A 25,620-nucleotide genomic window follows, 5' to 3' on the forward strand; every position below is an offset into this window, starting at 1 on the left:
GGCGGCGGCGGCGGTGGTGGCGGCGGTGGTGGTGGTGCCGGCCCCCGCCTCGGCCCCGACCGCCGGCTCCGGCCCTCCCGGCCCCCCCGGCCCCGCGGGCACGGGGACGCGGGCACCGGGATGGGAGCGTGGGCACGGGGACACGGGCACGGGGACACGGGCACCGGGATGGGGACGGGGGCATGGTGACATAGGCACGGGGATGCGGGCACTGGGATGGGGGCATGGGCATGGGGGCGCGGGCACCGGGATGGGGACAGGGGCACGGGGACGGGGGCACAGGGACACGGGCACAGGGACGTGGTCACCAGGATGGGGACAGGAGCATGGTGACATGGGGACACGGGCACCGGGATGGGGACAGGGCCATGGGGACGGGGGCACGGGGACACGGGCACTGGGATGGGGATGGGGGCACGGGGACACGGGCACAGGGACAGGGGTGTGGGCAGGGGGCATGGGCATGGGGATGCGGGCACCAGGATGGGGACGCAGGCACCGGGATGTGAGCCCTGAGATGGGGATGTGGGCATGGGGACACGGGCACCAGGACAGGGGCATGGGCACAGCGACACAGGCACGGGGACACAGGCACCGGGATGGGGATGTGGGCACGGGGACGTGGGCACAGGGATGGGGACGTGGGCACCAGGATGTGGGCACTGGGATGGGGGTGTGGGCAGGGGACACAGGCAGGGGCACTCAGGCATGGGGATGGGGACAGGGACATGGGGACATGGGTACTGGGGTATGGGCACCCAGATAGGGGTGTGGGCACAGTGACACGGGCACGGGGACGCGGACACTGGCAGGAGGATGTGGGCACGGAGATGCGGATACAGAGACACAGGCACCAGGACACAGGTACTGGGATGGGGATGTGGGCACAGGGACATGAGCACCAGGACGTGGGCACCCGGATGGGGATGGGGGCACTGGGATGGCAATGTGGTCACAGGGACATGGACATGGGCATGGGAATGTGGGCACACGGGTGCAGGCATGGACATGAGAAGATGGGCACAGGGACACGGTCATGGTCATGGGGATGTAGGCACCAGGATGGGGCACCAGGCATGAGGATGTGGGCACTGTGATGGGGATGTGGGCACACAGACGTGAACATGGACATGGGATGGGCACAGGGACATGGATATCAGGATGTGGGCATGGGCATGGGGACATGGGCATCAGGAAGGGGACGTGTGCATGGGAATGTGGATGTGGACATGAGGAGATGGGTGCAGGGACATGGACATGAGCATGGGGATGTGGGCACCGGCATGGGGCAAAAGGCAGGGGGATGTAGACATGGACATGAGATGGGTACAGGGACATGGACGTAGGCCTGGGGATGGGGTGACACCGATAGAGACACAGGCATGGGGACTGGGAGACGGGAATGGGGACATGGGCACGGGGATGGGCACACGGATGTGGACACGAGGACACAGGCATGGGGATGGGAGACAAGCATGGGGACATGGGCGTGGGGCCATGATCACAGGCACAGGGGCATGGTCATGGGAACAGGGAGATGATCACAGGGCTGTAGACATGGGCATGGGGATATGGGTGCAGGGACATGGGCATGGGGATGGGGACATGGACACAGCAACTGGGACAAGAACAGAGGAGAATGGACACAGACATGGCAACACGGGGACACAGGGACAGGGACATGGACACAGAGACGCAGGCTTGCAGACGTGGGGACATGGATGTGGCGGCTCAGGGACGTGGACATGGGGACACAGACACGGCAAAACCAGAACAGGGCCACAGGGACGCGGGCATGGCAGCGTGGACACGAGGACGTGGGGACGCAGGCATGGCGATGAGGACATGAACGGAGGGACACGGTATGGGCACGGGGACACGGGCAGGGGGACACGGGCATGGAGTGCCCGCCGCGGGGCAGCACCCGCCGGCCGCCGCCGCATTCCTTGCCGGGATGAGCGCCACCAGGATGCGGGGATGAAGGCAGATCCGTGTCTGTGCCGGGCGGAGGGGGAGCACCGGCCCCTGCCGGATCCGGGCCGGGTGCATCCCTGCTGGGGGGAGGCAGGCGGGGAAGAGCGCCTGCTCCCGCGGCGCCGGGGGTCCCTCCTTCCCCCCCCCACACCTGGGACCCCCATGGTGGCTCGGCCTCCGGATGGGGCCAGGACTTCTGGATTCCTGCCTCGGTGTGGGGACGGGTGATGTCCGTGGGGCCTTCCCGCATCCAAGGGCCCCCCCGGCTCCGGAGCCAGACGGGCACCCGGCATCAGTGCCCGGTGGGAGCCCGGCTGCAGGAGGAGGTCCGGGTGCAGGGTGTCCCCCCGTTCCCGGCTTCGGCACGTCTCGCCTCCGCTTCGCTCGGTGCCGCCAGCCCCCTTGCTGCCCCTCGCGGGGCTCGGCACGCCGCGGCCCCTAATCCCGGCTCCCGCCGGGAGAAGCAGGATGCAGGATCTGCCCCGCCAGGCAGGAGTCAGGCTGGGGCAGCTTCCGCCGCGCGCCGGGGCCTTCGCCCTAGAGACGGTCCTGGCCCCCCCCGGCGGGGCAGCGGAGGGGGATCCCGCTCGGCCGGGCCCAGCGAATGCCGGCGGCGGCAGCTGGGAGCCGGAGGGGAATTCTCCAATCGAGGGCCCCTCAGATGGCTCCGGGGCCGGCTGCTCCGGCGGGATATAAAGCTCCGCCGCGGGCGCGCTCGGGGGGCAGGAGGGAGGTGGCAGCGGGTGTTGGGACACGCAGCCGGTGCAGGAGATCCCAGGTAAGGGGGTCTCTCCCGAGCCGCGTCCCTGGGGCTCCCAGGAGCGGGGACAATGCTGGGCACCGTCACGGACTGGACGGGGCGCGCTTGGTCCCCGCGCCCCATCCGGGAAGGAGCAGGGCTCCGGGACGTGGCGCGGCCCCGCTGCTCAGCATCCGTTCTGCCGGCACATCCTCCTTTCCGCAGGTGCCTGCGGGGCCGGGCTGCCGGCGGCGGCCAGAAATGCCAGGAGCGGCGAGGCCCCGGGGCCCCGGCAGGGCACGGAGCGGCATCCCGGCCTCGCTGCTGCTCTGCCTGGCGGCAGCAGCCGCTGACGGGTGAGGTCCCCTCCGTCCCCAAACAGCCCCTCGCGGCTGCCAGCCGTGCACCAGCTCCATCCCGGTGCCGGGTGCGGGTCCCGGTGCCAGGTCCATCCCGGTGCTGGGTGGGGGTCCCGGTGCCAGGTGTGGGTCTCGGTGCCAGCTCCATCCCAGTGCTGGGTGGGGGTCCCACTGCTGGGTGGGGGTCTCGGTGCCAGCTCCATCCTGGTGCCGGGTGCGGGTCCCGGTGCCAGGTCCATCCCCATGCCGGGTGCGGGTCCTGGTGCCAGGTGTGGATCCTGGCGCCAGGTCCATCCCGGTGCCGGGTGTGGGTCCCAGTGCCAGGTGTGGGTCCCAGTGCCAGGTGTAGGTCCTGGTGCCAGGTGCGGGTCCCAGTGCCAGGTCCATCCCGGTGCCATGTCCGGGTCTCGGTGCCAAGTCTGGGTCCCAGTGCCAGGTCCATCCCAGTGCCAGGTGTGGGTCCCAGTGCCAGATCCATCCCAATGCCAAGTCCGGGTCCCGGTGCTGGGTGCGGGTCCCAGTGCCAGGTCCATCCCAGTGCTGGGTACGGGTCCTAGTGCCTGGTGCAGATCCTGGTGCCAGGTGTGGGTCCCAGTGCCAGGTGTGGGTCCCAGTGCCAGATCCATCCCAATGCCAAGTCCAGGTCCCGGTGCTGGGTGCGGGTCCCGGTGCCAGGTCCATTCCAGTGCCAGGTCCAGGTCCCGGTGCTGGGTGCAGGTCCCAGTGCCAGGTCCATCCCAGTGCTGGGTACGGGTCCTGGTGCCAGGTGCAGATCCTGGTCCCAAGGTGTGGGTCCCAGTGCCAGGTGTGGGTCCCAGTGCCAGATCCATCCCAATGCCAAGTCCAGGTCCTGGTGCCGGGTGCGGGTCCCAGTGCCAGGTCCATCCCAGTGCTGGGTACAGGTCCCGGTGCTGGGTGCAGATCCTGGTGCCAGGTGCAGGTCCCGGTGCTGGGTGCAGATCCCGGTGCCGGGAGCGGGTCCCCCGCCTCAGCGGGCGCCGTTGCAGGCGGTGGTGCGAGAGGACGGAGCAGGTGACGGAGGAGGCGGTGGTGACGCCCCGGCGCGAGGAGGTGGTGCCCTGCGCCAGCGTCTACCAGTACAGCCTGGCGGGATGGCGGATCGACCGGGAGCGCACGCGGCAGGGCCCCGGCTCCGCCGCCCCCATGTGCTACCTGTACAAGTGAGCGTCCCAGCAGGGCGGGCAGCGCGGGATGGGACCCCGGGGTGGGGGGGGGGACCGGGCGTCCCCTCCGTGCCAGCCCCTGACGCCGGCGCTGCCCTGGCTCCGCAGGCCCCCGGAGACGCGGCCGGAGCTGCGGAACCGCACGGTGCGTGCCTGCTGCCCGGGCTGGAGCGGCCCCCGCTGCACCCAAGGTAGGGGCCGCGGTGCCGGCGCGGCGGTGCAGCATCGGCAGCGCGGAGGCGAGGCGCATCCCTCTCCCGCAGGCGCAGCCTTCCTGGGGCGCTGCTACTCCGCGTGGCAATGCCAGGACGCTCCGGGCGGCCGCAACCTGTCGGCGATGAGCCTGGCCGAGTGCTGCGGCCGCCCCTGGGGGCACAGCTGGAGCAACGCCTCGGCGCCGGCGCTCTGCTTCGCCTGCTCCCACCTGCCCCTCGCCGGCGGCGCCGGGGATGCCGCCGGCACCGCTCGCCTGCCCGGCCCCGCTGCAGGGGACGCGCCGGCGGCTTCGCCGTCGCGGCCGGTCGCCCCCGCGGCGCTGCGGGCGCCTGCGGCCGGGTCCCGGCGCCCCTTCGCCTCCTGCCTCGCCTGGGCCGGCTCCCGCTACCGCAGCTTCGACGGGACGCACTTCCGCTTCGCCGGCGGATGCGCCTACAGCCTGGCTGCCGCCGCTGACGACACCTGGGCCGTGTCCATCGCCGCCGGCAGCCCCCGGGTACCGGCAACCCCATCCCGGGGTGGCGGCGGGGCGGGAAGCGGACGGAGCCGCGAGGGAGGAGGGAGGCGCGCGGGAAGGGGAGAGGCGCGCGGGGAAAGCCCCGCTCACGGCCCCGCTCGCGCAGGCGCTGCGCGCGACCTTCGGGCTGGACGCCGTGGAGGTCCGGGGCCGCAACGTCTCCGTCAACGGGGCCACGGTGCCGGAGGGAGAACCGCACCTGCGCAACGGTGAGGGGCGGCCGGAGGCACCGCGCCGGTTTTCCGGGGCGATGCTCCCTCCGTGCGGTGAATCCGGGCCGCGGCGGAGCTGCTCGGGCAGGGAGCGAGCCTGGGAAAAGCGGGGAGGGGGCTCCAGCTGGGTCTCCGTGGGCAAGTCCGGGGCCTCTCCGAGCTCCCCGCTTCCCACAGGCATCAGCGTCCGGTGGCTGGGAGACTTCCTGGCCGTGGAGAGCGGTCTGGGCGTGCGGGTCAAGTCGGACGGGCGCGACACCGTGTCCGTGACGGTCAGCGCGGAGCTGCGCGGCGGCACCCGGGGGCTCTGCGGCCCCTACAACGACGACCCTGCTGGTAACGCCAGACCCTGCCCGTGCCGGCGGTGTTCCCGCTCCCGCTCGCCCCGTTCCCACGCTCCGCGGGTGCAACGCGCGGGACAGGGGGCAGAGGCGGAGGACGGGGACCGCGGCGCCCTGGCCGGCCCCAGCTTTTCCCTCTGCCTGCAGACGACTTCCAGCAGCTCGGAGGGGACGTGGCCGCGCTTGCCGCCAGCTTCGGGAACTCCTGGAGGATCCCGGATGCCAGCTTGGAGGTGCCGGGGCGAGGAGGGGACGCGGGCGGGCAGAGCCGGCCACGGGGACGCCCCGCGGGGATGCCCGGCTCTGACGCTGCCCGCTTCAGCTCGCGTGCAGCGACGCGGCGGAGGACGGCTCCGGGTGCGCGGCCGCGGAGGGCGGTGCGCGGCGGCCGGCGGCGGAGGCCGTGTGCGGCAAGCTGCTCGCCGGCCCCTTCAGCCGGTGCCACGGCGAGGTGAGCGCGGGCGCCCGCGCGGGGCCGGGACCGGGACCGGGGCGCGCACCAGCCCCGCCGCCCCTCACCGCGCCTCCCCGGCCCAGGTCGACCCCCGCGGCTTCTACGACGCCTGCCTGGACCTGTACTGCCGGGACGCCGGCGCGGGGCCCTCGCCGCCCGCTGCCGTCTGCGACACCTTTGCCGGCTACGTCCGCGACTGCGCCCAGCGCCAAACCTACATCGACTGGCGGGCGCCGGGCTTCTGCGGTAGGCACCGGGGCCGGGTGTGAGCGCCGCGCACGCTGCCCTCTTGCTCCTGCTTCCCACCCCTCCTCGCTTTGCAGACAGGGCCTGTGGCGCTTGCGCGTGCACCCCCTCGTTGCTTGCACCTGCACCCCAACCTTGTGCATGCACACCTCCACCACTTGCGTGTGCACCCCCTCGTCGCTTGCACCTGCACCCCAACCTTGTGCATGCACACCTCCACCACTTGCACGTGCACCCCCTCGTTGCTTGCACGTGCACCCCAACCTTGTGCATGCACGCCTCCACCACTTCCATGTGCACCCCCTCATTGCTTGCACATGCACCCCAACCTTGTGCATGCACACCTGCACCACTTGCGCGTGCACCCCCTCATTGCTTGCACGTGCACCCCAACCTTGTGCATGCACACCTGCACCACTTGCACGTGCACCCCCTCATTGCTTGCACCTGCACCCCAACCTTGCGCATGCACACCTCCACCACTTGCACGTGCACCCCCTCGTTGCTTGCACGTGCACCCCAACCTTGCGCATGCACACCTCCACCACTTGCACGTGCGCCCCCTCATTGCTTGCACGTGCACCCCAACCTTGTGCATGCACACCTGCACCACTTGCGTGTGCACCCCCTCGTTGCTTGCACGTGCACCCCAACCTTGTGCATGCACACCTGCACCACTTGCGTGTGCACCCCCTCGTCGCTTGCACGTGCACCCCAACCTTGTGCATGCACACCTCCACCACTTGCGCGTGCGACCCATCGTTGCTTGCACCTGCACCCCAACCTTGTGCATGCACACTTCCACCACTTGCACGTGCACCCCCTCGTTGCTTGCACCTGCACCCCAACCTTGTGCATGCACACCTCCACCACTTGCACGTGCACCCCGTGGTTGCTTGCACGTGCACCCCAACCTTGTGCATGCACACCTCCACCACTTGCACGTGCACCCCCTCGTTGCTTGCACGTGCACCCCAACCTTGTGCATGCACACCTGCACCACTTGCGCATGCACCCCCTTGTTGCTTGCACATGCACCCCAACCTCACGCGTGCACCCTCTGGCCGCTTGTGCGTGCACCCCAAGCGTATGCATGCCCACCCCGAGCGCTTGCGCATGCGCACCCCTCCGCAGGCGTGCCCCCACCGCTCGTGTGCCCGTGCCGACACTCCCTGCACCCGCGCCCCCGGGGCAGGGCCGTGCAGCCTGCTCCCTCGCAGCTTAGCCCAAAGGCAGGGCCACGGAGCGGATGCGCGGCCGGGCAGCTCGGACGCGCGGCCCCCTCCGTGCTGAGCCCCGGCCCACGGCGCTCCGCAGAGAAGCAGTGCGGCCCCGGGAAGCGCTACTCGGACTGCGTGTCCTCGTGCCCGGCGAGCTGCGCGGCCGTGGGCACGGCCGAGGAGGGCCACTGCCGCGACGACTGCGCCAGCGGCTGCGAGTGCGCCCCGGGGCTCTACCTGGACGGCGGGGCCTGCGTCCCCGAGAGCGCCTGCCCCTGCCACCACCGCCGCCAGAAGTACGCTCCGGGGCAGAGCATCCGCCAGAGCTGCAACCAGTGGTGAGCGCTGCGGGGCGGCCGGAGGCACCGGCCCTGTGCCGGGGCACCGGGCTGCTCCTCGGCTCCACGCCGCTCCTGTCACCTGGGAAAAACTCCTGCACTAAAGACTGTGCAGCAAACACCCGTTGGCGCTGCTCCGGGGCAGCGTTTGGGCTGGGGTGGGCGGCGGGGGACCTGGCACCGCCGTGTCCGGTGCAACGGGAGGAGCCGGGGGGCCGCGGTGTCCCCCGGGGCGCCCGGCTTCCCTCCTTCCCGCGCCGTCCCCGCAGCACGTGCCGGGGGGGCCGCTGGCTCTGCACGCGGGACCGGTGCTCGGCGGAGTGCGCCGTGCTCGGCGACCTGCACTACGTCACCTTCGACCGCAAGCGCTTCTCCCTGCTGGGCGCCTGCGAGTACACGCTGGTGCAGGTGAGGGGCCGCGCGCAGCCTCTGCAGCCCCCGGGGCCTCCGATAACCCGTGCACGGTGCTGCAGCGGCCGTCCCGCCCGCGGGACGAGGCCGGTGGGTGCGAGCTGCCCCGAGCGGGGCTGTTGCCGCGCTCGCCGGCTCAGCGTGGGCTCTGCCTTGCAGGACTTCGTCGACGGGAAGCTGCTGATCACGGCCGAGCACGAAGCCTGCAGCAGCCACGGGCCCCTGAGCTGCCTCCGCGCCCTCTCCGTCACCGTGCACAAGACCTCCGCGCGGCTCCGTGGCGCAGGTGCTTCCCAGGGATGGGGCACGGGGTGTCCGGTGGGGATCCTGGCTGTGGCCATGGCTTGCACCCGCTGTGGTTGGGACAGTGCATGCCGGCCCTGTGCAACCTGGGGGTCTCCGTGCTGCGGTTGGGACAGTGCACGCTGGCCCCGTGCAACCCTGGGGGTCACCGTGCTGTGGTCGAGACAGTGCACGCTGGCCCTGTGCAACCCTGGGGGTCTCCGTGCTGCGGTTGGGACAGTGCACGCTGGCCCCGTGCAACCCTGGGGGTCACCGTGCTGTGGTCGAGACAGTGCACGCTGGCCCTGTGCAACCCTGGGGGTCTCCGTGCTGCGGTCGGGACGGTGCACGCCGGCCCCGTGCAACCCGGGGGTCTCTGTGCTGCGGTCGGGACGGTGCATGCCGGCCCCGTGCAACCCGAGGGACTCCGTGCTGCCCCCACGGAGCGGCTGGCTCCTGCGCCCCTCACGTCTCCCCCCTGCTCTCCCTGCCACAGGCGACGTGACGGTGAACGGGAAGGCGGTGGCGCTGCCCTTCGCCAACGCCGACCTGACCATCCGCCGCGCCTCCTCCTCCTTCGTGCTGCTCCAGGCCTTCGGGGCCCACGTGCTCTGGGGGCTGGAGACCCCCACGGCGTACATCACCCTGCAGCCCGGCTATGCCAACAAGGTGAGCCCGGCTCCGGCCACGCTGCCCCGGCTCTGCCTCCGTCCCCGGTGTCCCCGGCCCCGCACAGGTGGCGGCTGTGCCGTGCCACGCCGCGCTGCAGAGGATGCTCTCGGTGGCGAGCGTTGGGCTGCACCCCAGCTCCCGCGGGTACCCGGCCTTCTCCCGGGCGCCCGGTGCCGCGCGGTGCCCCGGCCTCACCGCCCTCCCCGCGGCCGCAGGTTCGAGGGCTCTGCGGCACCTACAACTGGGACCAGCAGGACGAGTTCGCCACGCCGGCGGGCGACGTGGAGGCCAGCGTCTCCGCCTTCGCCAACAAGTACCGGGCGTCCGGCGACTGCCCCGTGCTCAGCCCCTTCCCCTTCGACCCCTGCGGCACCTACGCGCAGCGGCGCGACTTCGCCGAGGACGCCTGCGCCATCCTGCACGGCTCGGCCTTCCAGGTGCGGCGCCCCGGGGGGGGGGCGACCGGACGCCCCGGGGATGGGCGTCGGGGCATCCCGGGGAGGGGTCTGTGCTCGGTGCCTGCACCGGTGCACCTGGAGGGGGGGGGGTCTGACGTGCCCCGCGGTGCCCCAGCCCTGCCACCACCTGGTGGAGCGGGAGCCCTTCTACCAGCTGTGCCTGTACGACGCCTGCGCCTGCCCCGCCGGCCGGAGCTGCCTGTGCCCCTCGCTGGCCGCCTACGCCCGGCAGTGCGCCCAGGAGGGCGCAGCCCTGTCCTGGAGGAACCAGACCCTCTGCGGTGCGTGAGCCCCCGCGGGACGGGACGGGGCGCGGGACGCGGGGCGGGACGGGGCTCACGGCGCCGGCGTCCCCGCAGGCGTGCGGTGCGGCGGCGGGCAGGAGTACCTGGAGTGCGGCCGCCCCTGCGGCCGGACCTGCGCCGACCTGCGGCTGGACGGCGCCGGCTCCTGCCCGGACCTCGAGGGCGTCTGCGTCCCCGGCTGCAACTGCCCCCGGGGGCTGGTGCTGGATGACGGCGGGCAGTGCGTCCCGCCGGGAACGTGCACCTGCCGGCACGGCGACGGGACCTACGTGCCGGGCAGCACGATCCGCAAGGGCTGCAACACCTGGTGCGTATCCCGGCTCGGCGGGGCGCGGGGGGATGGCGTGTCCCCCCCGCCGGGGCTGTGTGCCAATCTAGGCTGGGGGGGACTGCAGGGACAGTCCTGAGGACACGTGCCCCGGAGCCGGCAGTGGGGATGCGGCAGGATGGGGCATGAGATGCCGCTCCGTGGCCAAGGGATCGGGACAGGTGGAGATAAGCCGGGATGATCCGTGCCCTTTGCGGGGTGCCAGCGTGGAGAGCCGGGCGCCGCAGCACACGGATGGGGGACACGCGTGGGGGGGGGACGGGGGCACCGGCAGCGTGCACGCTGCCCCGCGCACCGGCACTGCCATCGCAGGGGGCGACAAGGTGGTGGTAGGAGACGTCTGATGAAATCACCCTATGGCCTGTTTGCGACGGCGCCGCAGGATAGGTGGATTTCATTGAATGTCTCGACCACGAGGCGCCGGCGCCCGCCGCCGAAGACCCCCGGCGCGAACCCGCCTGGCGCAGCGTCCCCGCAGCGGGGCAGAGCCCGGCCCGGGGCGGCCGCCCGCGCTCGGGATGGGATGGGATGGGGGGGGGGTTGGTGTCATCTCGGCTGCTGGGGATGCCGCGGCACCAAGGCGGCGGGGAGCGCAGCGGGGGCTCGCTGTCGCCCCCGCGCCGCTTTTCGGGGTGGGGACGGGGGGACGGGCTGCGGGCGCCGTGCTCAGCCCGTCCCCTCGCCGGGCCGTCTCGCAGCGTCTGCACGGCCGGCGCCTGGAACTGCACCGCTTCCCCCTGCGCCGCGGCCGCCCTGTGCCCCGGCGAGCTGGTCTACGCCGTCGGCTCCTGCCTGCGCACCTGCGACGGCGCCGAGCCCAACGGGACGTGCGCGGGGCTCTCCGACGGCTGCGTCTGCCCCCCCGGCACCGTCTTCCTGGTGAGCGCCCCGATCCCGGCTCTGCTCCGGGGCAGCAGCGGGGTGCGGGAAGGTTCCCAGCGTGGGTTCCCGCACCCCGCCGTGCGCTGGCCCCCCCACCCCCCCCCACCGTGCTCACGCCAGGCTCTTGCAGGACGAGCACTGCGTGTCCCCGGAGCAGTGTCCCTGCCACCACAACGGGCGGCTGTACCAGCCCAACGACACCATCGTCAGGGAGTGCAACACCTGGTGAGACCCTGCGCCCCCCCTGCCAACAGCCTGCTGGCTGCAGGGTGCCCATGCACCGGCGTGGGGTGCCCTGAGGTGCAACGGCCACGTGGGTGCTCAGCTCCGTGTCCCCCCCCACCCCGCCGCAGCGTGTGCCGCCGGCAGCGCTGGCAGTGCAGCAGCCGGCAGTGCGCGGGGACCTGCGTGGCGACGGGCGACCCGCACTACATCACCTTCGACGGCAGAGCCTTCTCCTTCCTGGGGGACTGCGAGTACGTGCTGGCGCGCGAGGCCGGCGGCCTCTTCACCGTCACCGCCGAGAACGTGCCCTGCGGCACCGGCGGCGTCACCTGCACCAAGTCGGTGGTGGTGGTGCTGGGCAACACCGTGGTGCACATGCTGCGAGGTGAGGGCACGCGCCGGCGGAGAGGTTTTTTTGGGGGGGGGGCGCCGGCCCCTTCGCCCTCCCCGCGGTCCTCAATGCCGGCCCTGCCCTCGCAGGGAGGGACGTGACGGTGAACGGGGTCCCCGTGCGGCCCCCCAAGGTCTACAGCGGGAACGGGCTGACGCTGGAGCGCGCCGGCCTCTTCCTCGTCCTCCTGTCCCGCCTGGGGCTCACGGTGCTCTGGGATGGAGGTGAGCCCCGCTGAGCCAACACAGGGGCGAGGGTGTCCCCCCCCAACCGGGACCGCTCCGAGCATCCCGGGGCGATGCCGGGTGCCCGGCGGAACGGAACGCCGGCGGGTCTGGGGGAATGCGCCCGAGCGCTCGCTCCTGCCGCAGGCACCCGGGTGTACGTGAAGCTGGACCCGCAGCACCGGGGCCGCGTGGCCGGGCTCTGCGGCAACTTCGACCGCGACGCCGAGAACGACTTCGCCAGCCGGCAGGGCGTCGTGGAGCCCACCGCCGACCTCTTCGGCAACTCCTGGCGCGTCAGCCTGCTCTGCCCCGAGGTCGACGGCGAGGACGCCGAGCATCCCTGCACTGTAGGCGTGGGGATGCGGGGAAGGGGGGGGCGGCGGCGCGGGGGTCGTGGTGGGGCCGGCGGCGCGGCGCCGGGAGTGCGATGCTGGCGCTGTGCTCGCCGCCCCCGGACCGGCATCCCGACGTCGGTGCCCGGACCCCCAGGAGAACCCGCACCGCGTGCCCTGGGCCCGCAAGCGCTGCAGCGTGCTCACGCAGCGCCTCTTCGCGCCCTGCCACGACGCGGTGCCCAGCCGGCGGTTCTACGACTGGTGCGTCTTCGACGCCTGCGGGTAGGTGCCGCGGGGGACGGGGGGGGGACACACGGGGTCCCTCCTGCCTGCACCCCGGGTGCTCTGACCCGCCGTGGCCTCGACACCCCCCCCCCCCCACATACAGATGCGACTCCGGCGGCGACTGCGAGTGTCTCTGCACGGCCATCGCCGCCTACGCGGAGGAGTGCGGCCAGCGCGGCATCCACGTCCGCTGGAGGAGCCAGGACCTGTGCCGTGAGTGCCCGTCCCGCGCCCGTGTGGGGCAGACCCCCGGTGGGGGGGGGGGGGGCCGGGCTGGGTTGTGCCCCGAGCATCCAGCGACGGGGGATCCCGGAGAGGCAGGATCGTCGTCCCCGTCCCCCCCCCAGCACCCCGCCGGTGCCTCCCGCAGCCCTGCAGTGCGACCGCGGGCTGGAGTACGTCGCCTGCGGCCCCGCCTGCCCCCAGACCTGCAAGAACTTCGGCCTGGAGCCGCCTGAGCGCTGCGAGACCGCGTCCTGCCTGGAGGGCTGCTTCTGCCCCGACGGGAAGGTGCTGCACGGTGAGGCGTGGGGCGAGCGCGGCGCGGCTCCGGAGCATCCCTCCCTTTCCCTCTGCACTCTCCCGTTCGTCCCTACGGGGCCAAACCAGAGCCAGCCTTTCCGCTGGACTTCCTCCGCGCGGGGAAGATAGTTTCTTGCCACGTCCTATATGCTCTGCCCTGGGGGATGTTGGCTGTTTTTGCACCGATGTTGCGCTGCTGCTGCGCGTTAACGCGGCCCCCCCGCCCCGCCAGAGCCACCTCTGCCGTCCCCTGCCTAGGGCCGGCTCCTCCTCACGCTGTGTTTGCACCCGGTTTCTCTTGCCTCGGTGTCCCCTCTCCCAGCAAACGTCCCTGCTGCCCCGGGCAAGGGATGCAGCTCAGGCTCCGCAGCCCAACTCGGGCCGTGGGGCGGGCGGGAGCATCCGTGGGCATCCCGGCGGCTGATCCGTCCTTCCCTCCCTGCCCGGCAGAGGACGGCTGCATCGACCCCTCCGAGTGCCCCTGCTACTGGGAGGGCACCTCCTTCCCCTCCGGGGCCGTGCTGCAGCAGGACTGCAAGAACTGGTGAGTCCGGGCAAGACGCGCCCCGTCCGTGCCCGCTCCGTGCATCCCCGCAGCCCGGCGTGGGCATGCACCGAGCCGGGCGGGCTCTTCTGCATCCCCGGCACTGCAGCCAGCATGCTCTGCCCCCCCGGGCTAGGGGGTGTGGGGCAGGTGCAGGGTGCCGGCACGGCCCCGCGACGCAGGGCAGGGCCGTCGGGCTGAGCCGGCGCCGTGCCCGCAGCACCTGCGAGGCCGGGCTGTGGCAGTGCGGCTCCGCGGCGGAGCCCTGCGTGTCGGAGCCCCGCTGCGCCGAGGCGGAGTTCGCCTGCCGGGCGAGCGGGCGCTGCGTGCCCAGCGCCTGGGTCTGCGACAACGAGGACGACTGCGGCGACGGCTCGGACGAGTTCTGCGCCCCGCGCTGCGCCCCGCACCAGTACCTCTGCGCCAGCGGGCAGTGCGTGCCCTGGGGCGCCCGCTGCGACGGCGCGGCCGACTGCCTCGACGGCTCGGACGAGGGCGGCTGCCCCGCGCCCGCCTGCGCCCCAGAGGAGTTTCGCTGCGCCGGCGGGCGCTGCATCCCCCGGGAGCACGTCTGCGACGGGGAGCTGGACTGCGGCTTCGCCGACGACTCCGACGAGGCAGGCGAGTGGCCCCGGGACTCGCGCCGCTCCCCTGCGCCGTGCACCGCTGGTCTTCCTGCGGGACCCTTGGGCGGCCGGTGCCGATGCACGGGGGCTGCTCCGGGGGGTCCCAAGCTCCAATATTCCCGGAGAGGGGACAGTCCGGGGGTGTTTCCGAGCGGGGCTGGGTCCCCATGCAGCTCAGCGGGGTGCAGGCAGGCTCTGCCCCACGGCGCGGGCTCTGAGCCCGTCCCCCCCGTGCCCGCAGGCTGCAGCCCGAGCTGCGGGGCCGGCGAGTACCGCTGCGCGGCGGGGCGCTGCGTGCCCTACCTGCTCCGCTGCGACGGGCGCGACGACTGCGGCGACTTCAGCGACGAGCGGGAGTGCGTGTGCCCGGGCGGCCACTTCCAGTGCCCCGAGGACGCCTGCCTGCCGCCGGCCGCCGTGTGCGACGGCAAGGACGACTGCGCCGCGGGCGCCGACGAGGCCTTCTGCCCAGGTGGGGCCGCGCGCCGTGGGGCCGCGTGCCGGCCGGGGGCACCGCTCCGGTCCCCCCCCCGCTCTGCAGCCTGCTGCCTCCCCGCAGGCCGGGTCACCTGCGCCCCGGGGCAGCTCCCCTGCCCCGACGGCTCGTGCATCGGCAGCGCCACGGTGTGCGACGGCGCCCGGGACTGCAGGGACGGCTCGGACGAGAGCCCGGAGTGGTGTGCGGCAGCCAGACCCACCGCCGTGCCGGGTGCTGCTGTGGCACCTGCAAACCGCACGGCAGGTGAGGAACCACGGCGCCGTGGGGCGCCCCGGACCTGCGTGCACGCTCTGCCCCGGCGCCGCGCTGCATCCCTGGCGTGGGGACACGGGGGCTTGCCGGGAGCGCCCTGCTCGTGGCCGGGCTGGAGCAGGCAGGGGCGCTGGTGGGTCCCGCGGCGCGGGGTGGCGTCGCGCTGCGCTGCGCTGCGCGTGGGGTCTTTGCCGTGCGCAGCCGTGCAGCGTCTCCGCTCTGCCCCCAGCCCCGCCGTGCGGGCGCTACGAGTTCCCCTGCCGGAGCGGGGGGTGCAAGCCGCGGGGCTGGGTCTGCGACAGCGAGGCCGACTGCCCCGACGGCAGCGACGAGCTGGACTGCAACCGCACCTGCGGGCTGGAGCAGTTCCCCTGCGCCCTCGGCGCCGAGTGCATCCCCTACGGCCACCTCTGCGACGGCGTCCCCCACTGCCCCGACCTGTCAGACGAGAGCGCCGACAACTGCGGTGAGACGCGGCCCCGTCCCGCCGGGATGCTCTCCGGAGCGTGGGACCCTCCGGGAGGGTCGGGGTGGTGCAGAGCCCCGGGATCGGCTCCCCGCTGGGATTGCACCTCCCCGGAGCGGAGGCATCTCCCCTTTGCACCCCGCGGCGCGCCCTGACTTTGTCCCTCGCGCAGGCTCCACGCAGATCCCGCCGTGCCCGGGACACTTCGTGTGCAACAACCGCCTGTGCGTGAACGTGTCCAGGGTGTGCGACGGCGCCCTGGACTGTCCCCAGGGCGAGGACGAGCTGGCCTGCGGTAAGGGGCTCCCCGGAAAGGTGGCGGGATGCATCGCCGCGGGGCGGTGGAGGGGTGCAGGGCACTGCTGGCTCGCGGCCACCCTCTTGTCCCTTTGCAGAGGGCCACGTCCCCGCAGGCGAGAGCAACCGCACAGCCGGCCCCTGCGCCGAGTACGCGTGCGGCGAGGGCAAGTGCATCGCCTTCAAGCAGGTAAGGGCAGCGTTGGGGGGGGGGAGCGCCGTGGGGACGCGGGACGCGATGCCCGGGCTCCCTGCCCCGCGCAGGGACGGGTCTCCCCGCTGCATCAGCCCCGCTGTCATCGCTGCTGTCCCCTCCCCGGGGGGTCTCACGTTGCCCCGACACCCCGCAGGTGTGCAACGGGCTGGCGGACTGCGCCGACGGCAGCGCGGCCTGGGGCTGGCTGCCCTCGGACGAGCGCGACTGCGGGCTCTGGAGCCCCTGGGCGCCCTGGAGCGCCTGCAGCCGCAGCTGCGGGCCCGGGCTGCAGGTGCGCGTGCGAGGCTGCACCCGGCGCGCCCCCGGCGTGCTGCACCACTGCCGCGGCGAGGGCACCCAGGCGCGCCAGTGCTTCAGCGTGGCCTGCCCCGGTGAGCCGGCGCGCGGCGCACGGGCTGCGGCTGGGGTGCGGGGGGGGCCCCACGGCCCGGGCTGCCTGGGGGCAGGATCGGGGGGTCCCCACAGCCTGGACTGCATAGGGGAGGATTGGGGGATCCCCACATCCAGGGCTGCCTGGGGGGATCGGGGGGGTCCCCACATCCAGGGCTGCCTGGGGGAGGATTGGGGGATCCCCACATCCTGGGCTGCCTGGGGGGATTGGGGGGATCCCCACATCCTGGGCTGCCTGGGGGAGGATTGGGGGATCCCCACATCCAGGGCTGCCTGGGGGGATCGGGGGGGTCCCCACTGCCAGGGCTGCCTGGGGGCGTTGGGGGGGGTCCCCATAGCCAGAGCTGCCTGGGGGGATCAGGGGGGTCCCCACATCCCGGGCTGCCTGGGGGCATTGGGGGGGTCCCCACATCCCAGGCTGCCAGGGGAAGGATCAGGGGGGTCCCCACATCCTGGGCTGCCAGGGGACATTGGGAGGGTCCCCATATCCCGGGCTGCCTGGGGGCATTGGGGGGGTCCCCACATCCCGGGCTGCCAGGGGGAATCAGGGGGGTCCCCACATCCCAGGCTGCCAGGGGAAGGATCGGGGGTCCCCCCCGGCCGGTCTGGGCGCCCCGGTGCCGCGGGGGCTGCCAGCCGTCGTGGCTCTCCCCGGTCCCCGCAGTGGACGGCGCCTGGAGCGAATGGGCGACGTGGTCGAACTGCACGGCGGACTGCCGCGGCGTGGTGGTGCGGCGCCGGGGCTGCGTGCCACCCCGGAACGGGGGCCGCCACTGCGCCGAGCTGCCCGGCGCGTCCCCCGCCACCCTGGAGCTCGGTGAGCCCTGCGGCACCCTGCCGCCAGCCCCGCGCCCGGCCCGCGCGGGTCCCGTCCCGGGAGCTCGTGGGATGCTCCTTGGGGACCCCATGGTCCTTGGGGACCCCATGCTTCTTGGGGACCCTGTGCTCCTCGAGGACCCACCTTCCTTGGGGACCCCGTGCTCCTTGGGGACCCCGTGCTCCTTGGGGACCCTGTGCTCCTCGGGAACCCACCTTCCTTGGGGACCCCGTGCTCCTCGGGGACCCTGTGCTCCTTGGGGACCCCGTGCTCCTTGGGGACCCTGTGCTCCTCGGGAACCCACCTTCCTTGGGGACCCACTTTCCTTGGGGACCCCATGGTCCTCGGGGACCCCATGCTTCTTGGGGATCCTGTGCTCCTCGGGGACCCACCTTCCTTGGGGACCCCGTGCTCCTTGGGGACCCCGTGCTTCTTGGGGACCCTGTGCTCCTTGGGGACCCCGTGCTCCTTGGGGACCCTGCGCTCCTCGGGGACTCACCTTCCTTGGGGACCCACCTTCCTCGGGGACCCCGTGCTCCTTGGGGACCCCAAGCTCCTTGGGGACCCACCTTCCTTGGGGACCCTGTACTCCTCTGGGACCCCACACTCCTCAGGGACCCTGTGCTTCTTAGGGACCCCACCTTCCTCGGGGACCTGTGCTCCTGGGGGACCCACGTTCCTCAGGGACCCCGCGGTCTTTGGGAACTCACCTTCTTTGGGGACCCCACGCTCCTTGGAGACCCTGTGCTTCTCGGGGACCCTACGCTCTTCAGGGACCCACGTTCCATGGGGACCCTGCGCTCCTCAGGGACGCACACTCCTTGGAGACCCCATGTTCCTTGGAGGTCCCACGTTCCTTGAGGACCCCGTGCTCCTTGGGGACCCTGTGCTCCTTGGGGACCTCATGCTCCTTGGGGACCCCACGCTCCTCGGGGACCCTGCAGTCCTTGGGAACTCACCTTCCTCGGGGACCCCGTGCTCCTTGGGGACCCCGCGGTCCTCGGGGACCCTCTGCGGGCCGTTGACCACCCCCCCCCCCGCCCCCCCGCTCCTCTTGCGCCAGACACGTGCCGGCTGGACGACTGCCTCAACGTCACGGCCTGCCCCGCGGGGCTGGTGAGGCGGCAATGTGCCCCCTGCCCCGTGTCCTGCGCCGACCTCTCCAGCCGGGCGAAGTGCAGGCGCGAGCAGCCCTGCAGCCCAGGTGAGGGGCTGCGGAGCTCGGGGCCAGGAGCCGGGTGCAGCATCGCCGCTGCGCCTCCCCCCCCCTCCACCGGTTGCATCTCCCTGGCTCCGGCGAGGCTGCTCCAGGGCAGCCAGGGGGGGACCCTCCCTTTGGGGGGGGGGGGGGACGCGGAGCAGGGGGTGGCAGCCCCGGTGGCCCTGCGCTCGCCGCTCAGGGTGCTGGTGCGCGGAGGGGCTGGTGCTGGACGGCGAGCGGCGGTGCGTGCGCCCGCGCGACTGCCCCTGCGAGGTGGAGGGGGTGCGCTACGGGCCGGGGCAGCTGGCGAAGGTGAACTGCCGCGTCTGCGCCTGCCAGGACGGGCAGCTGAAGCGCTGCCGCCACAACCCCGAGTGCGCAGGTGGGTGCCGGCACAGGGGGGTCCCCGCCGCCGCCGGCCGTGCCCCCCCTCCAACCCCCTCCTCACCCGTCCCCCTGCCCCGCAGTGAACTGCGGCTGGTCGACCTGGTCGCCCTGGGGCGACTGCTTGGGACCCTGCGGCGTCCAGAGCATCCAGTGGTCCTTCCGCAGCCCCAACAACCCCAGCAAGCACGGCGGCGGGCGCCAGTGCCGCGGCATCTACCGCAAGGCGCGCAGGTACCGCCCCGCTCCCCGGGGGGGGGCCGCGGGTGTTTTCCCCGGCGTGGAGCCGCGAGGCTCGGCACGGGGTTGGGGGGAAGGTCGGGATTGGGGGGGGGGGGGTGTCCGCGCGCTCCGGCTGAGCTCGGGGCGCCCCGTCCCCTCCCTTCCCCGCGGCGCAGGTGCCAGACGGAGCCGTGCAAGGAGTGCGAGCACCGCGGGCGGCCCCACGCGCCGGGGGACCGCTGGCGGTCGGGGCAGTGCCACGTGTGCCAGTGCCTGCGCAACCTGACGGTGCAGTGCTCGCCCTACTGCCCCTACGGCGCGGCCGCCTGCCCCGAGGTGAGCGCCCCGCGGCCGGCACCCCCGGGGGGCACGGCGGCGCTGCGATCGGCGCCGCGATCGGCGGGACGGTGACGCTGCCCCTTCCTCCCGCAGGGCCAGGTGCTGGTGCAGGGCCGGGGCGATGCCTGCTGTTACTGCGCCGAAGCCGGTGAGTTCGGGGCTCCCCGGGGAGCACTGCTGCTGCCGCCGGCGCGCCGGGAGTCGTGCACGCCGGTGCACGTGCGCTCGTGCGAGCGCCGCGCTCCCGCTCAGCGGAGGCTTTCCCTGCCGCAGGGGACAACCGGACGGCGACCCCGGTCCCGCCGGCTCCGAGGCCCCCGGCTGCCACTCCGGCAGCCCCCACCGGCAGCCCCCTTCTCACCTTCCCGCTGCCTCCCCTCGGCGGTAAGCGGGACCCCTCCTGGCCGCGGGCGCTGGGGACGCGGTGCCGGGGGGACCTTTCCGGTGGGGGGGTGGCTGCGGCGGGGGGGGGGTGCTGCAGCCACGGTGCCCCCATGGCTGCCCTGCTTCTCCGGCCCCCGGCAGATCCCTGCTACGGCCCGCTGGGCGTCGCGGCGCTGCCGGACAGCAGCTTCACGGCTTCCTCGGAGCAGGCGGGCAACCCTGCCGGCACCGGCCGCCTCGACCGCGCGTCGCCGCCGGCGCTGGAGCTGCAGGGCTGGGCGCCCCCGGCCGACGCGTACCCCCAGCTCCTCTCCCAGCCCCCCTACCTGCAGCTGGACCTGCTGGAGCCCAGGAACCTCACCGGTGGGTGCCGGGTGCGCGGAGAGAGCCGGGGTGCCCCGGTGTCCTCGGGGTGCTGCCTCCTGCCTCCATCCCGGGGCGGCGAGGGACCGGCACCCGCTGGGGTCTGCGCCCTGCGCCGACGCCTGCCCCGCTCTCCTCTCGCAGGGGTGGTGGTGCAGGGGGCCGGCTCCAGCGACGCCTACGTCACCGCCTTCCTCCTGCAGTTCAGCGCCGACGGCGCCCGCTGGCACAACTACCGCGAGGTCTCTGCCGATGGCCAGCCGGAGCCCAAGGTGCTGTCTGTGCCAGACGGTGACCGTGCATGCGTGCATGCATGTGCATGTGTGTGTGCGCATGTGTATGCATGCATGTCTCTGTGCATGCACGCATGTCTGTGTGTGCATGTCTGTGTGCATGCATGCATATGTGCTTGTGCATGCGTGCGTGTGCGTGCATGCGTTTGTGCATGCACTCGGGGGAGGTTGCATAGATCCAGGGGTCCTGCCCCTGCTGTCCAGCTGCCTCCCAGCATCTTTGAATCTCCCCCTTCCAGGCAGCCGGGCCCTGGCCCCATCCCAGTCCTGGGAAAGCCCTGGGCTCTGCTGGGCTCAGTATGCACAGGGGTGTGTGTGTGTGCGCACAGGGGTGTGTGTGTGCATGCACACGGGTGTGTTTGTGCATACACAGGGGTGTGTGTGTGCATGCACAGGGATGTGTTTGTGCATGCACAGGGGGGTGTGTGTGCATGCACAGGGATGTGTTTGTGCATGCACAGGGGGGTGTGTGTGCATGCACAAGGATGTGTGTGTGCATGCACAGGGATGTGTTTGTGCATGCACAGGGGTGTGTGTATGCATGCACAGGTGTGTGTGCTTGTGTGTGCACAGGGATGTGTTTGTGCATGCACAGGGGTGTGTGTATGCATGCACAAGGATGTGTTTGTGCATGCACTGGTGTGTGTTTGTGCATGCACAGGGGTGTGCGTGTGCATGCACAGGTGTGTGTGCATGCACAGGGGTGTGCGCGTGCATGCACAGGGATGTGTGTGTGCATGCACAGGGGTGTGTTTGTGCATGCACAGGGGTGTGTTTGTGCATGCACGAGGGTGTGTGTGTGCATGCACAGGGATGTGTGTGTGCATGCACAAGGGTGTGTTTGTGCATGCACAGGGATGTGTGTGTGCATACACAGGGGTGTGTTTGTGCATGCACAAGGATGTGTGTGTGCATGCACAGGGGTGTGCTTGTGCATGCACAAGGGTATGTGTTGGTGTGTGCCTGTGTTTGTGCACGCACAGCCATGTGTACGGACGTGCCCCTCGCATGCCTGTATCCGCCTGCGTGTCCCCTGCGGTGCGCTGCCTTGCCCCCCCCCGAAGCCCCCTTTGCTGTCCCTGCAGCTCTTCCAGGGCAACTTTGACGACGCGACGCCGGTGGTGCGGATGTTCGGGCGCATGATTCAGGCCCAGCACGTCCGCATCCTCCCGCAAGACTTCCACAACGGCATCTTCCTCCGTGCCGAGCTGCTGGGCTGCGGGCGAGGTGCGGGGCCGCGGGGGCACCCCATAGCAGGGGAGGGGGCTGGAAGAGGGGCTCCGGGGGAGCCTTCCTCCCTCCCACAGCTCCCTCCTCTGCTCCCCCCTCGCCAGTGTCCCCCGCCGTGCCAGGGGCCGCACCGGTGCTGCCGGGCCAGCTGCTGTGCCGCGCCGGCGAGTTCCAGTGCCGCAACGGGCGCTGCGTCCCCGCCGGCCCCCGTGGCACCCTGTGCGACGGGGTCGACGACTGCGGGGACCTCTCGGACGAGCTGCGCTGCGGTGAGCGTCGCGGGCCAGTGGGGGGGGGGGGTGTGGGGGTCCCGGCGAGCCGCCCCCGACGCCGCGCTCGGTGCCCCCGTGCAGGGACGGCGCCGTCCGCCAGCCCCGCGGCGCCCGGGCAGTGCCCGCCGTCCCGCTTCCCCTGCGTAGCGGCAGCCGGCGGCTGCCTCGAGGCGTCCCGGCGGTGCGACGGCATCGCCGACTGCCCGGATAGCACCGACGAGGCCGACTGCGCGTCCCTCGGCAGCACCGTGCCGCCCGCCGCCTCCGCCAGGTACCGTCCCGCCGGAGGGGGGGAGGGCAATGCCGGAGCAGGGATGCCCCTGGGGTCCCGGCGCTCCGTCTGGCCGCTCCGCGTGCATTCGGCCCCCCCGAGCCGGCAAGCACCGACGTGCCGCGGGTTGAGCTGCCCGAGGCGCTCGGCAGGGTCGGTGCCTGCAACGCCCCGCGGCTGTGCTCCGAGCCCGCAACCCGTGGGGTGGAGGGGAGCATCCCTGCGGGATGGGACCATGCGTTTCCCCCTGCCACCCGCTCCGCTTCCCGCAGCTCCACCGCCCCCGCGAGAGCCGGCGTCCTGGGCCCGTCTGCCGAGCAGCCTTCGCCCTCCGAAGGCGTCATGCCCACGCCGCAAGGTAGCCGTGGAGCAGGGGGAGGGCGGCGGCGGCGGGGCTGCCCCGTCGCCCGCGGGGGGTGGGGGGGGTGGAGAGGGCCCCTCGTCCTGGCCCGCTACGTGCGCCTGGCGCCCGCGCGGCACCGCGGCAGCCTGCGCCTGGAGCTGCTGGGCTGCCCCGCGGGTGAGCCAGCGCCGGAGCGGGGGGCACCGCTGGAGCCGCAGGAGCCATCCTCTCCCTCGCCCCAGGCGCCGCTCTGCCCGGCACCGGGATGCCGGTGCCCGCGGTGACGTCGGGACCTGCGGCCGGGGCGCCCAGCACCACTAACGGGAGCGGCGGGGCCGAGGTGCTGGGCGAGTTGGTGACGCTGCTCAAGCCGACGGCCGCCGCGCCGGCAGGTGAGCGGGGCCTGGGGGGGCTGCTATCTGCCGAGGGGGGGTCCCCATGCACGCGGTGGGGCAGGGACGTGGCCCCATGGCACAGCCTGCTCCTGCCCCGCGCAGGGGAGCCGGGAGCCGAGCTGCCCGCTGGGCCGGCTGCGGAGGATGATGCCCGCGGAGCCGGAGCCGCCGGTGTTGCTGCGCCCACCCTGCCCGCGACAGCTCCCGTGGGGCCGGGGGGCTCCGGGCGGCCGGGGCTGAGCATCGCCCTCCCCGCCGGGCTGGAGAGCCCCGCTCCCTCCGTGGGGCCGGGCATGGCCGCGGTGACGGTGTCGCCTCCCTCCCGGCCGGCTCTACCGGGAGTCCCCACCCCGATGCCCGCAGGTAAGGGGGCAGCGTGCTTCGGAGCCGGGCACGGGAACCGCTCGCCTTGCCGGCACGCGGCTCCGGGCACAGCCGTCCCCGCAGAGCCGGCACCCCGGGGGCGGGATTGGGGACTGCGGGGCGCTGGCATCTCCGGGGCGAAGCGAGGGTGACGCCCCTGTTTGCTGCTGGCCAGGGGTGCCGTGGGGCTGGCGTGCCGTGGGGCTGGCGTGCCGTGGGGCAGGCGGGCGGTCCGTGCCGTGCAGCGGGAGTCGGGGGCTGCCGGGGAGCCCGGGGTGGGGGGGGGGTGTCGCAGGCGAAGGCGCCGCTCGCCACGCGGCCCCTGGCCCGGCTCCGCTGCCCCCAGCGCCGCTGCTGCCCCGGCTCCTGTGCGCTCCCGGGCAGTTCGCCTGCGCGGCGCTGGGCTGCGTGGAGGCCGCCTCCGTGTGCGACGGGCAGCAGGACTGCCTGGACGGCTCCGACGAGGCGCAGTGCGGTGAGAGCGGGATGCTCCGCGGGCTGGGATGCTCCAGGGAGTGCTGGGATGCTCCGGGGATGCTCTGGGGAGCCAGGATGCTCCAGGGAGTGCTGGGATGCTCTGGGGATGCTCTTGGGGGGGGCGGAATGCTCTGGAGAGCCTTGGGGATGTTCCAGGGGGACAGGATGCTCCCAGGAGCCAGGGTGCTTCAAGAAGTGCTGGGATGCTCTGGGGATACTTTGGGGGGATAGGATGCTCCAGGGAGTGGCAGGGATGCTCCAGGGGGCTGGGATGCTCTGGGGATGCTCTGGGGGGCCAGGATGCTCTGGAGATGCTCTGGGGGGGCCAGGATGGTCTGGGGAGTGGTGGGGATGCTCCAGGGGGCTGGAACGCTCCAGGGAGCACTGAGGATGCTCTGGGGGGCCAGGATACTCTGGGGATGCTTTGGGGGGCTGGAATGCTCCAGGGAGTGGCGGGGATGCTCCAGGGGGCTGGGATGCTCTGGGGAGTGGCAGGGATGCTCCAGGGGGCAGGAACACTCTAGGGAGCACCAGGGATGCTCTGGGGGGCCAGGATGCTCCAGGGAGCCCCAGGGGGCCAGGATGCTCTGGGGATGCTTTGGGGGGCCGGGATGCTCCAGGGAGTGGCGGGGTTGCTCCAGGGGGCTGGGATGCTCAGGGGATGCTCTGGGGGGGGGCCAGGATGGTCTGGGGAGTGGTGGGGATGCTCCAGGGGGCTGGAATGCGCCAGGGAGCGCTGGGGATGCTCTGGGGAGTCGGATGCTCTGGGGATGCTTTGGGGGGCCAGGATGCTCTGGGGAGCACTGGAGATGCTCCAGGGAGTCCCGGGGATGCTCTGGGGATGCTCCAGGGATGCCGAGCCCCCAGCCCTGCCGGCGAGCCCACACTCTCCCCCCTTGCGCGCCATGGAGCCGGCTGGGCTCAGGCACCCTCTGCCCGCGGCGGTGCGAGCCCGGCTCTGTGCCTGCTCCGCAGGCGGCCCCGCAGCCTCGGCCGGCCCCACGGTGCCCACGGCCTGGCCCCCCGCCTGCTCCGCCAAGCAGTTCTCCTGCGGCTCCGGGGAGTGCCTGGCGCCGGACAAGCGCTGCGACCTGCACCGCGACTGCGCCGACGGCTCCGACGAGAGCGACTGCGGTACGGGGGCCGGGAACTGCGGCTTGGGGGACCGTGGGGGACCTGAAATGGGGGGGGGGCCGAGCCCTGCGACTCTGGGTTCAGAGCCCGGTCTGGGACGGGATGAGCCGATGCCCCACGGGGACCAGGGCAGCAGAGCCCCGCGGGTGGGCTGCTCCCGGGGGGGACGGGGACCCCGCGGAGGGCAACGGGGGCCGGCGCGCCCGATGCCGAGGCCGCCGCGTCCCTCCCGCCAGTCGACTGCATCGTGTCCGCCTGGAGCGGCTGGAGCGAGTGCAGCCGCTCGTGCGGGCTGGGCGTCACCTTCCGCCGGCGGGACCTGCTGCGAAACGCCCTGCCGGGGGGCGCCTGCGACCGCCGCGACTTCGACAGCCGGTCCTGCTTCCTCCGCGCCTGCCCAGGTACGGGCGTCCCTGCCCGGGGTGCGCGTGGGGTCCCCATCCCCTGCTTGGGGTCTGCATGGGATCCCCATTCCCTGCTTGGGGTCTGCGTGGGGTCCCCATCCCCTGCCCGGGGTGCACGTGGGATCCCCATCCCCTGCCCGGGGTGCGCGTGGGGTCCCCATCCCCTGCCTAGGGTGCATGTGGGATCCCAATCCCCTGCCCGGGGTGCAAGTGGGGACCCCATCCCCTGCCTGGGGTGTGCATGGGGTCCCTGTTGCCCACCCGGGGTGCACGTGGGGTCCCCATCTCCTGCCTGGGGTGCGTGTGGGTTCCCC

The 25,620-nt window shown here is 72.9% G+C and overlaps 1 protein-coding gene across 1 annotated transcript in view; it reads left to right on the forward strand.

Moving 5' to 3' along the window:
- Positions 1-3,906: 3,906 nt before the first annotated feature.
- The window catches only part of LOC136991357 (SCO-spondin-like), a 47,653-nt gene continuing 25,939 nt past the window's right edge, over positions 3,907-25,620 (forward strand). Inside the window, exons 1-50 of the mRNA XM_067292237.1 lie at positions 3,907-4,253; positions 4,365-4,447; positions 4,520-4,693; positions 4,745-4,968; positions 5,096-5,198; positions 5,379-5,537; positions 5,690-5,775; positions 5,865-5,993; positions 6,080-6,242; positions 7,560-7,800; positions 8,070-8,208; positions 8,371-8,497; positions 8,990-9,162; positions 9,381-9,602; positions 9,739-9,904; positions 9,983-10,235; positions 10,955-11,135; positions 11,269-11,363; positions 11,492-11,748; positions 11,844-11,978; positions 12,126-12,328; positions 12,471-12,598; positions 12,705-12,814; positions 12,972-13,121; positions 13,574-13,667; positions 13,888-14,288; positions 14,535-14,765; positions 14,853-15,035; positions 15,274-15,510; positions 15,683-15,805; positions 15,906-15,997; positions 16,158-16,395; positions 17,079-17,231; positions 18,295-18,435; positions 18,632-18,814; positions 18,900-19,050; positions 19,215-19,374; positions 19,471-19,525; positions 19,651-19,761; positions 19,903-20,124; positions 20,269-20,366; positions 21,503-21,644; positions 21,752-21,916; positions 22,067-22,190; positions 22,463-22,548; positions 22,776-22,925; positions 23,130-23,291; positions 23,638-23,766; positions 24,744-24,902; positions 25,139-25,303. Of these exons, the coding sequence (XP_067148338.1) occupies positions 3,907-4,253; positions 4,365-4,447; positions 4,520-4,693; positions 4,745-4,968; positions 5,096-5,198; positions 5,379-5,537; positions 5,690-5,775; positions 5,865-5,993; positions 6,080-6,242; positions 7,560-7,800; positions 8,070-8,208; positions 8,371-8,497; positions 8,990-9,162; positions 9,381-9,602; positions 9,739-9,904; positions 9,983-10,235; positions 10,955-11,135; positions 11,269-11,363; positions 11,492-11,748; positions 11,844-11,978; positions 12,126-12,328; positions 12,471-12,598; positions 12,705-12,814; positions 12,972-13,121; positions 13,574-13,667; positions 13,888-14,288; positions 14,535-14,765; positions 14,853-15,035; positions 15,274-15,510; positions 15,683-15,805; positions 15,906-15,997; positions 16,158-16,395; positions 17,079-17,231; positions 18,295-18,435; positions 18,632-18,814; positions 18,900-19,050; positions 19,215-19,374; positions 19,471-19,525; positions 19,651-19,761; positions 19,903-20,124; positions 20,269-20,366; positions 21,503-21,644; positions 21,752-21,916; positions 22,067-22,190; positions 22,463-22,548; positions 22,776-22,925; positions 23,130-23,291; positions 23,638-23,766; positions 24,744-24,902; positions 25,139-25,303 (8,203 nt within the window). The remainder of the gene's footprint in view (positions 4,254-4,364; positions 4,448-4,519; positions 4,694-4,744; positions 4,969-5,095; positions 5,199-5,378; positions 5,538-5,689; positions 5,776-5,864; positions 5,994-6,079; positions 6,243-7,559; positions 7,801-8,069; positions 8,209-8,370; positions 8,498-8,989; positions 9,163-9,380; positions 9,603-9,738; positions 9,905-9,982; positions 10,236-10,954; positions 11,136-11,268; positions 11,364-11,491; positions 11,749-11,843; positions 11,979-12,125; positions 12,329-12,470; positions 12,599-12,704; positions 12,815-12,971; positions 13,122-13,573; positions 13,668-13,887; positions 14,289-14,534; positions 14,766-14,852; positions 15,036-15,273; positions 15,511-15,682; positions 15,806-15,905; positions 15,998-16,157; positions 16,396-17,078; positions 17,232-18,294; positions 18,436-18,631; positions 18,815-18,899; positions 19,051-19,214; positions 19,375-19,470; positions 19,526-19,650; positions 19,762-19,902; positions 20,125-20,268; positions 20,367-21,502; positions 21,645-21,751; positions 21,917-22,066; positions 22,191-22,462; positions 22,549-22,775; positions 22,926-23,129; positions 23,292-23,637; positions 23,767-24,743; positions 24,903-25,138; positions 25,304-25,620) is intronic.

Source organism: Apteryx mantelli, chromosome 2, assembly GCF_036417845.1.
Source record: "Apteryx mantelli isolate bAptMan1 chromosome 2, bAptMan1.hap1, whole genome shotgun sequence".
Lineage (NCBI taxonomy): Eukaryota > Metazoa > Chordata > Aves > Apterygiformes > Apterygidae > Apteryx > Apteryx mantelli.